Genomic DNA, 17,062 nt, shown 5'->3' on the forward strand with positions numbered 1-17,062 from the left:
CTCTCCCTCCTCTCCAATGTTCCATCTAATTTTTAATAGACAGCATGTGCAAAAATCTTGTTGTGCAAATTTTTTTTCTGAGACAAAAGTCTGTGCCCACAGAATGTTTGTGCAAATATAAACTTGAAATTGTTTCGAGATAATTTTGGCACAGCCTATTGTACGATATTAAAACATTGACATATTTTAATATAACACAAATATGATTGCATTCTATGAAGTAATGTCTTTGGCTTGGCTTCGCGGACGAAGATTTATGGAGGGGGGTAAAAAGTCCACGTCAGCTGCAGGCTCGTTTGTGGCTGACAAGTCCGATGCGGGACAGGCAGACACGATTGCAGCGGTTGCAGGGGAAAATTGGTGGGTTGGGGTTGGGTGTTGGGTTTTTCCTCCTTTGCCTTTTGTCAGTGAGGTAGGCTCTGCGGTCTTCTTCAAAGGAGGTTGCTGCCCGCCAAACTGTGAGGCGCCAAGATGCACGGTTTGAGGCGATATCAGCCCACTGGCGGTGGTCAATGTGGCAGGCACCAAGAGATTTCTTTAGGCAGTCCTTGTACCTTTTCTTTGGTGCACCTCTGTCACGGTGGCCAGTGCAGAGCTCGCCATATAACACGATCTTGGGAAGGCGATGGTCCTCCATTCTGGAGACGTGACCCATCCAGCGCAGCTGGATCTTCAGCAGCGTGGACTCGATGCTGTCGACCTCTGCCATCTCGAGTACTTCGACGTTAGGGATGTAAGCGCTCCAATGGATGTTGAGGATGGAGCGGAGACAACGCTGGTGGAAGCGTTCTAGGAGCCGTAGGTGGTGCCGGTAGAGGACCCATGATTCGGAGCCGAACAGGAGTGTGGGTATGACAACGGCTCTGTATACGCTTATCTTTGTGAGGTTTTTCAGTTGGTTGTTTTTCCAGACTCTTTTGTGTAGTCTTCCAAAGGTGCTATTTGCCTTGGCGAGTCTGTTGTCTATCTCATTGTCGATCCTTGCATCTGATGAAATGGTGCAGCCGAGATAGGTGAACTGGTTGACCGTTTTGAGTTTTGTGTGCCCGATGGAGATGTGGGGGGGCTGGTAATCATGGTGGGGAGCTGGCTGATGGAGGACCTCAGTTTTCTTCAGGCTGACTTCCAGGCCAAACATTTTGGCAGTTTCCGCAAAGCAGGACGTCAAGCGCTGAAGAGCTGGCTCTGAATGGGCAACTAAAGCGGCATCGTCTGCAAAGAGTAGTTCACGGACAAGTTTCTCTTGTGTCTTGGTGTGAGCTTGCAGGCGCCTCAGATTGAAGAGACTGCCATCCGTGCGGTATTTGTATTTAGTTAAGATTCTATTCTATTTTGTTCAGTTTATGCACACATTAATCTCCTTCACGCTCTGGTTGCAAAACATGTGCATGTGTGCCCAGCTTAGAGGGAACAGTGCTTCCTCCCCCTGCCCTTTCCTTCCTCCTGTCTACCCTCCCCCCCCAGTTTTTTATTCAGGTGCCTGTCTGTTTTTTGCCTGTACCTTGACGAAGGGCTTGGGCCCCGAGACATCGGTCACTCTGCTACCTGCTGATGCTGCATCCCTCCAGCACTTGCGCGCCACTGCACCACAGTCATGGCGTACTCAGGCCCTCCTGTTTTAACGCAGGTTCCTGCCTAGCCAGCTTCTTGCAAGACACAAGCCCACCAGTCAAGCCAGCTACATTTTTTCCAGTTTAATTCATCCTTTTTTCAATTTTTTAAATTAGTTTTAACATCTGCAACATACATTAGTAGATCTAGTAATAATAATAAAGTAAGTGAATATCAAATTACAAGTAGGGATGGGGGTGGAGAGCTGAGGGAAAGGAGACAGTGGGGGGGAAGGAGAGCAGGTGAGCAGAAACTGGAGAATTCGATGGTGATACCAGCTGGAGAGCATCCAGACAGAAAATTAGGAGGTGTTCCTCCAATGTATGGGTGGTCCTGGTGGGATAGTTCATGAGGCCGTGGACAGGCATGGGAGTGGGGAGCAGAACTGAATTGGTTGGCCACTGGGAAGTTCCTGACGCTCCAAAGTAGAGAAAGCCACAAAGGGAGCACCGGATTCAGTAAATTAATCCTGCGGATGCACAAGTGGAGTGTTGCTTCACTTGGAACAGCCATTTGAGGCCCCAAATGGTGGTTAGGAAGGAGGTGTGGTACCTCCTGCAGCCACAGGGGAAGGTGTCGGAGTGGGGGGGGGGGGGTGGTGGAATTGGTAGGGAAGGATGAGTGTGCTCAAGGGAGTCACGCAGGGAGTGGTCCCTCAGGATGGCAGAGATGTTCTAGTAGTGGGATCACTTTGTAAGTGCTGGAAATTCCAGAGGATAATCTGTTGGATGTGACGGGTGGCAGGTAAGGACATGTTTTTGTTACATCTAAGGGCAAGAGGGGGGCCAAGGCAGACAAGCAGAAAATGGAGGAGATGCAGGTGAGGGCTGAGTCGAGGGTGGTGGAGGGGAAGCCACCTTTGTGGAACAAGGCAGACAGTTTCAGATGATAACCATATAACCACTTACAGCACAGGACAGACCAGTTTGGCCCTACTAGTCCATGCCGTAACAAATCCCCACCCTCCCAGTCCCACTGACCAGCACCCGGTCCATACCCCTCCAGTCCTCTCCATGTAACTATCCAGTCTTTCCTTAAATGTAACCAATGAGGGGGAAGTCACGTGATGGAGTAGTGGCCGGACGGTGAACTCCAGCCCTCTCCAGAAAAGTTGAAAAAAATAAAGGAAAGCACAAAGGCACAAAAATAAAAATTAAAGTAAAGTGAATATAAAGGTGGAAAGAAGATGGCGACGAAAAAAGAAAAGTCGAAACCAACGGTAAGAAGAGAGGAAGAGTAGAAAATGGAAGAAGAAGGAGAAGGCCTTACCTGTTCAAAGAGGCCCGCGGTGGAGAGAGAAACCCGCTCCCTCAGGTCGGTAGAAAGTGGACTACAAAAATGGCTCGCTGAGCCGAGTAAAAATGCGCAACCGCGCATGCGTGACTCCTCGCGCATGCGCGATGCGCATGCAAAAAAACACACTGACGGGAGGGGCGACCAGCTGGGGATTCGATCTCCACAGCCAGCAATGACAGCTACAGAACAGCAGCAGCAAGAGGAGAACATGGAAGACAACGAAAACAAGAAAGAAGAGAAGAAAAAGAAAACAAAGAAATAACAGATGGCCAACCCAGAGGAAGAAGAAGAGGAAGAGTACAGTGAAATGGAAGAAGAAGGGAAAGGCAAGACAATGGATATATTTTCTCTTATTAAAGAATACATGGATTCATTTAAAGAATGGCAAGCGCAAGAATTTAGTGATTTAAGAAGAAGAATAAACAGTACAGAAGAGAAAGTGAATAAAATAGATATGACCAGATCAGAAATAGGAAAAAGAATGGACAAGGTGGAAGAACGAGAAGCAGCAGTAGAAATGGAGGTAGAGGACTTAAAAAAGAAATTAGAAGAATCTAATAAAAAAGTTAAAGAGACACAAGAACTGTTAGCTCAGAAAATAGATATAATGAAAAATTATAACAGAAGAAATAATATAAAGATAGTGGGCCTTAAGGAAGATGAAGAAGGCAAGAATATGAGAGAGTTTATAAAAGATTGGATCCCCAGGATCTTAGGATGTCCAGAACTACAGCAAGAAATGGAAATAGAAAGGGCACATAGAGCATTGGCCTTTAAACCACAACCACAACAAAAGCCAAGATCCATTTTAGTAAAATTCCTAAGATATACTACAAGAGAAAAGATACTGGAGAAAACAATGGGGAAAGTAAGAGAGGACAACAAGCCATTGGAGTACAGAGGGCAAAAAAATTTTATTTATCCAGATATAAGTTTTGAACTCCTGAAGAAGAGAAAGGAGTTCAATACAGCAAAGGCGATTTTATGGAAGAAAGGGTATAAATTTATACTAAACCATCCAGCGGTATTGAAAATATTTATTCCAGGACAGCAAAACAGACTATTCTCGGATCCAGAGGAAGCACGAAAATTTGCAGAACAATTACAAAATAGACTGAGAGATGAAGACGTGTAACGAGAGTACAAAAGACTGCGAACTAAAAAGACGTGTGTATAGGACTATATACATATATAATACATATATTACATAAGTGTATGTGCATTTAAAAGAAAATATATAGTGTATAGAGAAGAATTAATGAGGGAAAAAAAGGGGAAGAGAGAGCGACCTTTGTTGTATATAAAAATTGAAATCTTTTCTGGGGGGGGCTGGGTAGGGAGAAATTACAGTCACTGCAAAATCAGTTGACGCTTGCGAGTGAATTCGCAAATCCAAATGGAGAGGGGAGATGTGGTTGCCCGACAAGGGATAATGGGCAACTCAGGAAGGGGAGGGGACAATGGGGTTAAAGAAATATTAGGTAGGAGAATAAGGGGAATGTTTGATGTGTTAAAAATGTTGTCTTATAAACTGTTCAAAGAAAGAAAGCAGAAATGGATGAGAAGGAAAGGTGATGATGAGGAAACAGAAGGGAAAGATAAACAAAGTATAAAATGGTTACATTAAACTATATGACTTTAAATATCAATGGAATACATAACCAAATCAAAAGGAAGAGACTGCTAAATTTACTGAAAAAAGAAAAAATTGAGATTGCATTTGTGCAAGAAACACACTTAACTGAAGTGGAGCACAAGAAATTAAAGAGAGATTGGATAGGACATGTAACGGCAGCGTCATATAACTCAAAAGCTAGAGGAGTGGCTATATTAATCAGTAAAAATGTACCAATTAAAATAGAAGAGGAAATAATAGATCCAGCAGGAAGATATGTAATGATAAAATGTCAGATATATTCGGAGTTTTGGAATTTACTTAATATATATTCGCCTAATGAAGAAGATCAAAAATTTGTGCAGGATATTTTTCTGAAGATAGCAGATACACAAGGGAATATATTAATAGGAGGGGATTTCAATCTCAATTTGGATTCAAACATAGATAAAACCGGGAAAAAAATTAACAGAAAGAATAAAGTAACCAAATTTATAATTAAATCGATGCAAGAAATGCAACTTTTGGATATATGGAGGAAACAACACCCAAAGGAAAAGGAATATTCATATTATTCGGATAGACATAAAACATATTCAAGAATAGATTTATTCCTGTTATCAGCTTGTATACAAGATAGAGTTAGGAAAACAGAATATAAAGCTAGAATATTATCGGACCATTCACCCTTGATATTGACAATAGAGTTAGAGGATATCCCTCCAAAAATGTATAGATGGAGATTAAACCCCATGCTACTTAAAAGACAGGATTTTAGAGAATTCATAGAAAGACAAATTAAAATATATTTTGAAATAAATACGGAATCAGTGAAGGATAAGTTTATATTATGGGATGCAATGAAAGCGTTCATCAGAGGGCAAATAATAAGTTACGTAACTAAGATGAAGAAGGATTACAATCAGGAAACAGAACAGTTGGAAAAGGAAATAGCAGATATAGAGAAATAATTAGCAAGGAAGGAAGACACTACTAAAAGAAGGGAATTGGTAGATAAAAAAATAAAATATGAAACATTTCAAACATATAAGGTGGAGAAAAATATAATGAAGACAAAGCAGAAATATTACGAACTAGGAGAAAAAACGCACAAAATTCTAGCGTGGCAGCTTAAGACAGAACAAACTAAAAGAATGGTATTGGCATCAAGGAAAAAAGACAAACAAATCACATATAATCCAACGGAAATTAATGAAAATTTCAGAGAATTCTACGAACAATTATACCAAACTGAAAACGAAAGGAAAGAAGGCAAAATAGATGAATTCTTAACTAAAATTGAACTACCGAAATTACAAATAGAGGAACAAAATAAATTAATAGAACCATTTGAAATAGTAGAAATACAAGAGACAATAAAAAAATCTGCCGAATAATAAAACACCAGGAGAGGATGGTCTCCCAATAGAATTCTATAAAACATTTAAAGATTTATTAATTCCTCCCCTCCTGGAAGTAATCAACCAGATTGATAAAACACAAAGCTTACCAGATTCATGCAAAACAGCAATAATTACAGTAATACCAAAGGCAGGGAAAGATCCACTTGCACCAGCATCATATCGACCAATATCTCTACTTAACACAGATTACAAGATAATAGCTAAATTATTAGCAAACAGATTAGCTGATTATGTACCAAAAATAGTAAGTCTAGACCAAACTGGATTCATAAAAAAAAGACAAACAACAGATAATATTTGTAAGTTTATTAACTTAATTCATGCAGTAGAAGGAAATAAAACTCCAACAGTAGTGGTTCCTTTAGACGCAGAGAAGGCCTTCGACAGAGTAGAATGGAATTATTTATTCAAGGTACTACAAAAATTTAGTTTACCAGAGAAATATATTAATTGGATTAAAGCATTATATAAGGGGCCATTGGCAAGAGTGACAGTAAATGGATATGTATCAAAACATTTTAACTTAAGCAGATCAACAAGACAGGGATGCCCACTATCATCCTTATTGTTCGCGTTAGCCATAGAACCACTTGCTGAACTGATAAGAACAGAAAATAAAATAAAAGGGATAAAAATAAAAGGCAAGGAATACAAAATCAGTCTATTTGCAGATGACATTATAATATACTTAGCAGAACCAGAAATATCAATAAAAGAATTACATAGGAAATTGAAAGAATATGGAGAAGTGTCGGGGTACAAGATTAGCGCAAATAAAAGTGAAGCAATGCCAATGAATAATGAGGATTTCTCAAAATTTAAGAAAGAATCACCATTCAGATGGCAAACGCAAGCAATGCGATATCAAGGTATACAAATAAATAAAAACCTCGGCCATCTATATAAACTCAATTATTATCCACTAATGAAAAAATTATTATCCTTTGAACAAATGAAGGATAAATATAATATAACTCAAGATACAGTGCTGGCATATTACCAATTGAAATCCTATTTAAAGGATAAATTGGGAAGTAGTCTGAAGTTACCAGAAGGAAGCAATTTTGAATATCTGATTACAGACACAATGATAATTAAAAAATTTATAACAAACATGTATATCAAATTACAAGAAAAGGAGAATGAGGAAATAAATGATAAAACTAAACAAAAGTGGGAACAAGATCTAAACATAAAGATAAAAAAGGAAACATGGGAGAGGTTATGTTTAGGAACTATGAGAAATACAATAAATACGAGATTACGTTTGATACAATATAATTGGATACATAGGTTATATATCACTCCTCAAAAGTTAAATAAATGGGATCCAACAGTATCTGACAGATGTTTTCGTTGTAAAAAAGAAATAGGAACAACAATTCATGCAATCTGGACTTGTGAAAAGGTGAAAAAAATTTGGGAAGATCTAAACCAGATATTAAATAAAATTACAGAAAGCAATATACCAAAAAACACAGAGATCTTCCTCCTAAGTAACATAAAAAATAAAGAATTTGGACTTGATTTGGAGGGTGTACAAAAAAGATTTGTTAAGATAGCCCTAGCTGTAGCAAAAAAAATATTATGTCAAACTGGAAATTAGAAGATAATTTGAAAATACAGCAATGGTATATAGAAATGAATAAATGTATTCCATTAGAAAAAATAACATATAGTTTAAGAAATAATATAACATTATTTGAACAAATATGGGAGCCGTACATGGAATATAATAGAGAAAACCTACCGGGACATCTATCACCTAAAATGACAAAAGGGAAAGAGAATGGAAAGAATTGACTCAGTGGAAGTTTTTGTTCGTTAATGTTGAGTGACAACATTGTTTGATGGGTTTGATGTATCTTGGACTCAGAGTTTTGAATGGATGGAGGGGGAGGTGGGGGGGGGAGGGGAGGAGGGATGGGGGGAGAAAATGACACTGTATATATTTGAAAGGAGAAATGTGTATATCTTGAATAATGTGATCTATAGTGTGAAAAATAAAAAATTTAAAAAAAAATAACCAATGATCCCGCCTCAACCACGTCTGCCAGAAGCTCATTCCATATCCCTACCACCCTTTGCGTAAAGAAATTTCCCCTCATGTTTCCCTTATAATTTTCCCCTTTCAATCTTAAACCATGCCCTCTAGTTTGAATCTCCCCCACTCTTAATTGAAAAAGCATATCCACATTTATTCTGTCAGTCCCTTTTAAAATCTTAAACGCCTCGATCAAGCCCCCCCTCAATCTTCTACACTCCAGAGAAAAAGCCATAGTCTGCACAACCTTTCCCTGTAACTCAAACCTTGAAATCCTGTCAACATTCTCGTGAACCTTCTTTGCACTCTCTCTATTTTGTTTATATCTTTCCTATAATTTGGTGACCAAAACTGTACACAGTACTCCAAATTTGGCCTCACCAATGCCTTGTACAATTTCATCATAACCTCCCTACTCTTGAATTCAATACTCCGATTTATGAAGGCAGGCATTCCAAATGCCTTCTTCACCACACCATCTACCCGAGTATCAGCCTTGAGGGTACTATTTACCATAACTCCTAAATCCCTTTGTTGTTCTGCACATCTCAATAGCCTACCATTTAATGCATATGACCTATTAGATTTGCCTTTCCATAATGTAACACCTCACACTTATCTGTATTAAATTCCATCAGCCATTTCTCAGCCCACACCTCCAGCCTTCCTAAATCACCTTTTAATCTACGGTAATCTTCCTCACTGTCCACAACATCACCAATCTTTGTATCATCCGCAAACTTGCTTATCCAATTCTCCACCCCTTCTTCCAGATTGTTAATTTATATAACAAACAATAGTGGACCCAGGACCAATCCCTGAGGAACTCCACTAGTCACCGGCCTCCAATTGGACAAACAATTTTCTACCACAACTCTCTGACACCTCCCATCCAACCATTGCTGAATCCATTTCACTACCTCCTTATTTATACCTAATGCCTCCACCTTTTTTCCTAACCTCCTGTGGGGAACTTTGTCAAAAGCTTTACTAAAGTCTAAATAGACAACATCCACAGACTTCCCTTTATCAATCTTTTTTGTAACCCCCTCGAAAAACTCAATCAGGTTTGTCAAGCATGATCTACCCCTGACAAAACCATGCTGACTACTCCCTATCAATCCCTGTACCTCGAAATATTTGTAAATACCATCCTTCAGAACACTTTCCATCAACTTGCCCACCACAGATGTCAGACTCACGGGCCTATAATTTCCAGGTTTACATTTGGACTCTTTCTTAAACAGCCGAACCACATGCGCCACCCTCCAATCCTTTGGCACTACCCCCCGTGGCCAGTGACATCCTAAATACCTCTGTTAATGGCCCCACTATCTGTCCACAAGCCTCCTTGAGTGCCCTTGGGAATATTTTGTCCGGTCCCGGAGATTTATCCACCTTTATCTTTTTCAACACAGACATCACTACCTCCTCGGTTATCCTTATATGCTTCATGACCTCCCCACTATATTTCTTTACTTCAACTGGATCAATATTTTTTTCCCTAGTGAGGCAAAGAAATCATTCAAAATTTCCCCCATTTCCTCTGACTTCTCACTCAGCCTACCCTCGCTATCTACAAGGGGTCCAATTTTATCCCTCACTTATCTTTTACTTTTAATGTATCGAAAGAAATCCTTTGGATTTATTTTTACTCTGTCTGCCAAAGCCTCTTTGTGCCTTTTTTTGGCTTTTCTAATTTCTTTCTTAAGATTCCTTCTACACTCTTTGTAGTCCTCCTTCAAATTCTCAGCTTCCTGCTCTTTATACCTCTTGTACACCTCCCTTTTTCTCCTAACCAAATTTCCAATGTTCCTCGAAAACCAAGGCTCCCTATGACTTCCAGCCTTTCCTTTGAGCCTCACTGGGACATATCTACTCTGTACCCACAAAATTTCTTTTTTGAATATCCTCCATTTTTCATTTACATCCTTTTTTTTAAATTTTTTTATTTTTCACACTATAAACCACATTGATCAAGATACATACATTTTCCTTTTCAAATATATACAGTGTTGTTTTCTCCCCCCCCTTCCCCTCCCACCCTCCCTACCTCCCCTCCCATTCATTTAAAGTTCAGAATCTAAGATACATTAAACCCATCAAACAATGTTGTCACTCAATAAAAATAAACAAGAAATTCCACTGAGTCAGTTCTTTTCATTCTCTTCTCCTTCTGTCATTTTAGGTGGTAGATGTCCCTGGTAGTTTATGTTTCATGTATAGCTCCCATATTTGTTCAAATATTGTAATATTATTTCTTAAATTATATGTTATTTTTTCTAATGGAATACATTTATTCATTTCTATATACCATTGTTGTATTCTCAAGTTATCCTCTAATTTCCAGGCTGACATAATACATTTTTTTGCTACAGCTAGGGCTATCTTAACAAATCTTTTTTCTGCACCATCCAAATCAAGTCCAAATTCTTTGTTTTTTATGTTACTTAGGAGGAAGATCTCTGGGTTTTTTGGTATATTGCGTTTTGTGATTTTATTTAATATCTGGTTTAGATCTTCCCAAAATTTTTCCACTTTCTCACATGTCCAGATTGCATGAATTGTTCTTCCCATTTCCTTTTTACAGCGAAAACATCTGTCAGATACTGTTGGGTCCCATTTATTTAACTTTTGAGGTGTAATATATAGCCTGTGTATCCAGTTATATTGTATCATACGTAACCTCGTATTTATTGTATTTCTCATAGTTCCTGAGCATAACTTCTCCCATGTTTCCTTCTTTATCTTTATATTTAGATCTTGTTCCCATTTTTGTTTAGTTTTACCATTTGTTTCCTCATTCTCCTTTTCTTGTAGTTTAATATACATGTTTGTTATAAATTTTTTGATTATCATTGTGTCTGTAATCACATATTCAAAATTACTTCCCTCTGGTAACCTCAGAGTGCTTCCCAATTTGTCCTTCAAGTAGGATTTCAGTTCGTAGTATGCCAACACTGTATCATGAGTTATATTATATTTATCCTTCATTTGTTCAAAGGATAATGATTTATTTCCCAAAAAGCAATTTTCTATTCTTTTGATCGCTTTTTTCTCCCATTCTCTAAAGGAAAGGTTATCTATTGTAAAAGGGATTAGCTGATTTTGCATCAGTATTAGTTTTGGTAATTGGTAATTTGTTTTATTACTTTCTACATGAATCTTATTCCAAATATTGAGCAGATGATGTAATACTGGAGAATTCCTGCGTTGTACCAATTTTTCATCCCATTTATATAATATATGTTCAGGTATCTTCTCCCCTATTTTATCAAGTTCTAATCTAGTCCAATCTGGCTTTTCCCTTGTTTGATAGAAATCTGATAGGTATCTTAATTGTGTGGCTCTATAATAATTTTTAAAGTTTGGCAGTTGTAAACCTCCTTGTTTATACCATTCTGTTAATTTATCTAGTGCTATCCTCAGTTTCCCCCCTTTCCATAAAAATTTCCTTATTATTTTCTTTAATTCCTTGAAGAATTTCTCCATCAAGTGCATTGGCAATGCCTGAAATAGGTAGTGTATCCTTGGGAAAATGTTCATTTTAATACAGTTTATCCTTCCTATTAGTGTTAGTGGTAAGTCTTTTCAATGCTCTAAGTCGTCCTGTAATTTTTTCATTAGTGGATAATAATTGAGTTTATATAGATGGCCGAGGTTTTTATTTATTTGTATACCTAGGTATCGCATTGCTTGCATTTGCCATCTGAATGGTGATTCTTTCTTAAATTTTGAGAAATCCGCATTATTCATTGGCATTGCTTCACTTTTATTTGCGTTAATCTTGTATCCCGACACTTCTCCATATTCCTTCAATTTCTTATGTAATTCTTTTATTGATATTTCTGGTTCTGTTAAGTATACTATAACGTCATCTGCAAATAAACTGATTTTATATTCCTTGTCTTCTATTTTTATCCCTTTTATTTTATTTTCTGTTCTTATCAGTTCTGCTAGTGGTTCTATGGCTAACGCGAACAATAAGGGCGATAGTGGGCATCCCTGCCTTGTTGATCTGCTTAAGTTAAATTGTTTTGATATATATGCATTTACTGTCACTTTCGCCAATGGCGCCTTATATAATGCTTTAATCCAATTAATACATTTCTCTGGTAAGCTGAATTTTTGTAGTACTTTGAATAAATAATTCCATTCTACTCTGTCAAAGGCCTTCTCTGTGTCTAAAGCCACCGCTACTGTTGGAGCTTTATTTCCTTCTACTGCATGATTTAAGTTAATAGATTTACAAATATTGTCTGTTGTTCATCTTTTTTTAATAAATACAGTTTGGTCTAGATTTACCATTTTAGGTACATAATCTGCTGATCTGTTTGCTAATAGTTTAGCTATTATCTTATAATCTGTGTTAAGTAAAGATATTGGTCTATATGACGCTGGTGCGAGTGGATCTTTCCCTGTCTTTGGTATTACTGTGATTATTGCTGTTTTGCATGAATCTGGTAAGCTTTGTGCTTTATCAATCTGGTTGATTACTTCCAGGAGGGGAGGAATTAATAAATCTTTAAATGTTTTATAGAATGCAATTGGGAATCCATCCTCTCCTGGTGTTTTATTACTTGGTAGTTTTTTTATTATCTCTTGTATTTCTACTATTTCAAATAGTTCTGTTAATTTATTTTGTTCCTCTGTTTGTAATTTCGGTAGTTCAATATTAGTTAAAAATTCATCTATTCTGTCTTCTTTCCCTTCGTTTTCAGTTTGGTATAATTGTTCGTAGAATTCTCTGAAGTTTTCATTAATCTCCGTTGGATTATATGTGATTTGTTTGTCTTTTTTCCTTGATGCCAATACCATTCTCTTAGTTTGTTCTGTCTTAAGCTGCCACGCTAGAATTTTGTGTGTTTTTTCTCCTAGTTCATAATATTTCTGTTTTGTCTTCATTATTTTCTTCTCCACCTTATATGTTTGTAGTGTTTCATATTTTATTTTTTTATCTGCCAATTCTCTTCTTTTAGTTGTGTCTTCCTTCATTGCTAATTCTTTTTCTATATTTGCTATTTCCCTTTCCAACTGCTCTGTTTCCTAATTGTAGTCCTTTTTCATCTTGGTTACATAACTTATTATTTGCCCTCTGATGAACGCTTTCATTGCGTCCTATAATATAAACTTATCTTTCACTGATTCCGTATTTATTTCAAAATACATTTTAATCTCTCGTTCAATTAATTCTCTAAAATCCTGCCTTTTAAGTAGCATGGAGTTTAATCTCCATCTATACATTCTTGGAGGGATGTCCTCTAAGTCTATTGTCAATATCAGGGGTGAGTGGCCCGATAATATTCTAGCTTTATATTCTGTTTTTCTAACTCTGTCTTGTATGTGAGCTGATAACAGGAATAGGTCTATTCTTGAGTATGTTTTATGTCTACCCGAATAATATGAATATTCCTTTTCCTTTGGGTGTTGTTTCCTCCATATATCCAAAAGTTACATTTCTTGCATCGATTTAATTATAAATTTGGTTACTTTGTTCTTTCTGTTAATTTTTTTCCCAGTTTTATCCATGTTTGAATCCAAATCAAGGTTGAAATCCCCTCCTATTAGTATGTTCCCTTGCGTGTCTGCTATCTTCAAAAAAATATCTTGCATAAATTTTTGATCTTCTACGTTAGGTGTATATACATTGAGTAAATTCCAAAACTCCGAATATATCTGACATTTTATCATTACATATCTCCCTGCTGGATCTATTATTTCCTGTTCTATTTTAATTGGTACATTTTTACTGATTAATATAGCTACTCCTCTAGCTTTTGAATTATATGACGCTGCTGTTACATGTCTTAGCCAATCTCTCTTTAATTTCCACTTCAGTTAAGTATGTTTCTTACACGAATGCTATATCAATTTTTTCTTTTTTCAGTAAATTTAGATTTGGTTATGTATTCCGTTAATATTTAAAGTCATATAGTTCAACATATCCATTTCATACTTTGTTTGTCTTTCCTTTCCGTTTCCTCATCATCACCTTTCCTTCTTATCCGTTTCTGCTTTCTTTTTTTGAACACTTTATAAGACAACATTTCTAAAACATCAAACATTCCCCTTATTCTCCTATCTAAAATTTCTTTAACCCCACTATCCCCTCCCCTTCCTGAGTTGCCCTTTATCCCTTGTCAGGCAACCACATCTCCCCTCTCCATTTGGATTTTGAATTCACTCGCAAGCGTCAACTGATTTCACAGTGACCGTATCTCCTCCCCACCCCAGAAAAGATTTTAATTTTCATGTACAACAAAGGTCACTCTCTTAATTCCCTCCTTATTTCCTCTCTTCCCTTTCTTTCCCTTATTAATTCTTATCTATACTCTATATATTTTCTTTTAAATACACATACACATGTACACACATATATACATACACACATACATATAGTTCGTGGTCATTTTTGCTCTCGTTACATGTTTTCATCTCTCTGTCTGTTTTGTAGTTGTTCTGCAAATTTTCGTGCTTCCTCCGGATCCGAGAATAGTCTGTTTTGCTGCCCTGGAATAACTATTTTAAGTACTGCTGGGTACTTTAACATAAATTTATATCCTTTTTTCCATAAGATCATTTTTGCTGTATTGAACTATTTCCTCTTCTTCAGGAGTTCAAAACTTATGACTGGATGGAAAATTTTTTTTTGACCTTTATATTCCAGGGGCTTTTTGTCTTCTCTTATTTTCTTCATTGCTTTCTCCAATATATTTTCTCTTGTTGTATATCTTAGGAATTTTACTAAAATGGATCTTGGTTTTTGTTGTGGCTGTGGTTTAGGGGCTAATGTTCTGTGTGCCCTTTCTATTTCCATTTCTTCCTGTAATTCTGGTCTTCCTAGGACCCTGGGGATCCAATCTTTTATAAATTCTCTCATATTCTTCCCTTCTTCATCTTCCTTAAGGCCCACTATCTTTATATTATTTCTTCTATTATAATTTTCCATTATATCTATCTTCTGAGCTAACAGCTCTTGTGTCTCTTTAACTTTTTTATTAGATTCTTCTAATTTATTTTTAAAGTCCTCTACTTCCATTTCTATGACTGTTTCTCGTTCTTCCACCTTGTCCACTCTTTTTCCTATATCTGACATGACCATCTCAAATCTATTCATTTTTCTTCTGTACTTTTTATTCTCCTTTTTATTTCACTAAATTCTTGTGATTGCCATTCTTTTACTGATTCCATATATTCTTTAAAAAAATATATCCATTGTCTTGCCTTTCTCTTCTTCCATTTCTCTGTCTTCTTCTTCTTCTTCTTCTTCCTCTGGGTTGGTCATCTGCTGTTTCTTTGATTTCTTTTTACTCTCTTCTTTCTTGTTCTCGTTATTTTCTATGTTCTCCTCTTGTTGTTGTGTTGTGGCTGTCATTCTCAGCTGTGGAGATCTACTCTTCAGCTGGTCCCCCCTCCCGTCAGTGTTTTTTTGTCTTGCGCACTTTTGCTTGGCTCCGCGAGCCATTTTTGTAGTCCCGAGCTCGGGACTTCGAATGACCTGAGGGAGCGGGCTTCTCTCTCCACAGCTGGCCTCCTCGGACAGGTAAGGCCTTCACCTTCTTCTTCCGATGTCTTTTCTTCTTCTCTTCTTCCCGTTGCTTTCGACTTTTCTTTCTTCGTTGCCATTTTCTTCCCACCTTTACTTTCACTTTATTTTAATTTTCGTGTTTGTGTCTTTCCGTTTTCTCTGTTTTTTTTAAACTTTTCCGGAGAGGGCTGGAGTTCCCCAACCAGCCACTACTCCATCACATGACTCCTCCTTTCATTTACATCCTTACCTGAAAATATCCTGTCCCCAAATCCCTTCTTATTCCTTCAAAATTTGCTCTTCTCCAATCCAGAACCTCAACTTTAAGCCCCTCCTTGCTCTTCCCTAAAACTAACAGAGTTATGATCACTAGATCCAATTTGTTCTCCAACATTTATGTCCGATTCCAGACCTAGCTCGTTCCCTAACAGGAGATCCAGTATTACAACGTCTCGAGTCGGTTCCTCTACTAATTGATTTAGAAAACAATCTTGAACACATTTAACAAACTCTAGCCCATCCAGCCCTCTAACTGTATGGGTATCCCAATCAATGTGAGGGAAGTTAAAATCTCCCATGATCACTACCTTATGATTCTCACACATATACGTTATCTCCCTACAAATTTGTTCCTCTAATCTTCTTGGCCCATTTGGTGGTCTGTAATACACCCCTATTAGCACCCTCATGCCTCCTTCACCCCTCAATTCCACCCAAACAGCCTCACTGGACGATCCCTCCAGACCATCCTGCCACCTCACGGCAGTAATGTCCTCCTTAACAAGCAGAGCAATTCCTCCCCCTTTTTTTTACCCCCTGATCTATCACATCTAAAACAAATATATCCTGGAATATTAAGTTGCCAGTCCTGCCCCTCCTGTAGCCAGGTCTCACTAATTGCCACAATATCATGACGCCAAGTATCTGTCCATGTTCTAAACTCATCTACCTTGTTCACTATGCTTCTTGCATTAAAATATATGCATTTCAGAGAATGACCCTCACATATATTCTCTTTTCTACCTTTTACCCTAATCTCCATCCTACCTTTGTTATTATTATTCCTATCTAGGTGGCCATCTGGACTGGGAACAGGGGATGGAGAAATTGCGAGAAGAGCTCCAGAGAGATCACAGGCACCAGTCATCACTCCATTGAGGATGCCTTAAGACAGCACCCTCTATTTCCTCAAGGACCCCCACCACCCAGGCCACTCAGGGAGGAGGTGCAGGAGCCTAAAGACGAGCACCCAGCGGCACATCAGACAATCTGCCATCAGATTCTTGGATGAGCAATGGACCAAAGACCCTGTCTTGCTCTGACTTTTTCCTGCACTATATTTATTTTGTAAGGTGTTTTTTTAGAAAAATATTTGGACTGTGATGCTGCAAAACAACAAATTTCATGAAATGTTCATGAAAATAAACGCTGATTGTGTTTTTAACTTAAATTCCAGTGTCTGCGGACTCACGTGTTTTAATTTTGCAATTTTAATTGTTTGCTAAACATGCTTGTCAGCTTGCAACGCCACATGTATAGATAAA

The 17,062-nt window shown here is 37.6% G+C and overlaps 1 protein-coding gene across 3 annotated transcripts in view; it reads left to right on the forward strand.

The window, feature by feature from the left end:
- Nucleotides 1–16,914, forward strand: part of hormad1 (HORMA domain containing 1) — a 64,391-nt gene extending 47,477 nt beyond the window's left edge. For 2 of the 3 annotated variants that reach the window (XM_069940215.1, XM_069940216.1), the window contains one exon: nucleotides 16,591–16,914. In XM_069940215.1, the coding sequence (XP_069796316.1) occupies nucleotides 16,591–16,687 (97 nt within the window). In that variant the 3' untranslated portion in view covers nucleotides 16,688–16,914. The remainder of the gene's footprint in view (nucleotides 1–16,590) is intronic. The other variant, XM_069940218.1, reaches the window with a different exon arrangement.
- The last annotated feature ends 148 nt before the right edge of the window (nucleotides 16,915–17,062 follow it).

Source organism: Narcine bancroftii, chromosome 5 (genome assembly GCF_036971445.1).
Source record: "Narcine bancroftii isolate sNarBan1 chromosome 5, sNarBan1.hap1, whole genome shotgun sequence".
NCBI classification, from domain to species: domain Eukaryota; kingdom Metazoa; phylum Chordata; class Chondrichthyes; order Torpediniformes; family Narcinidae; genus Narcine; species Narcine bancroftii.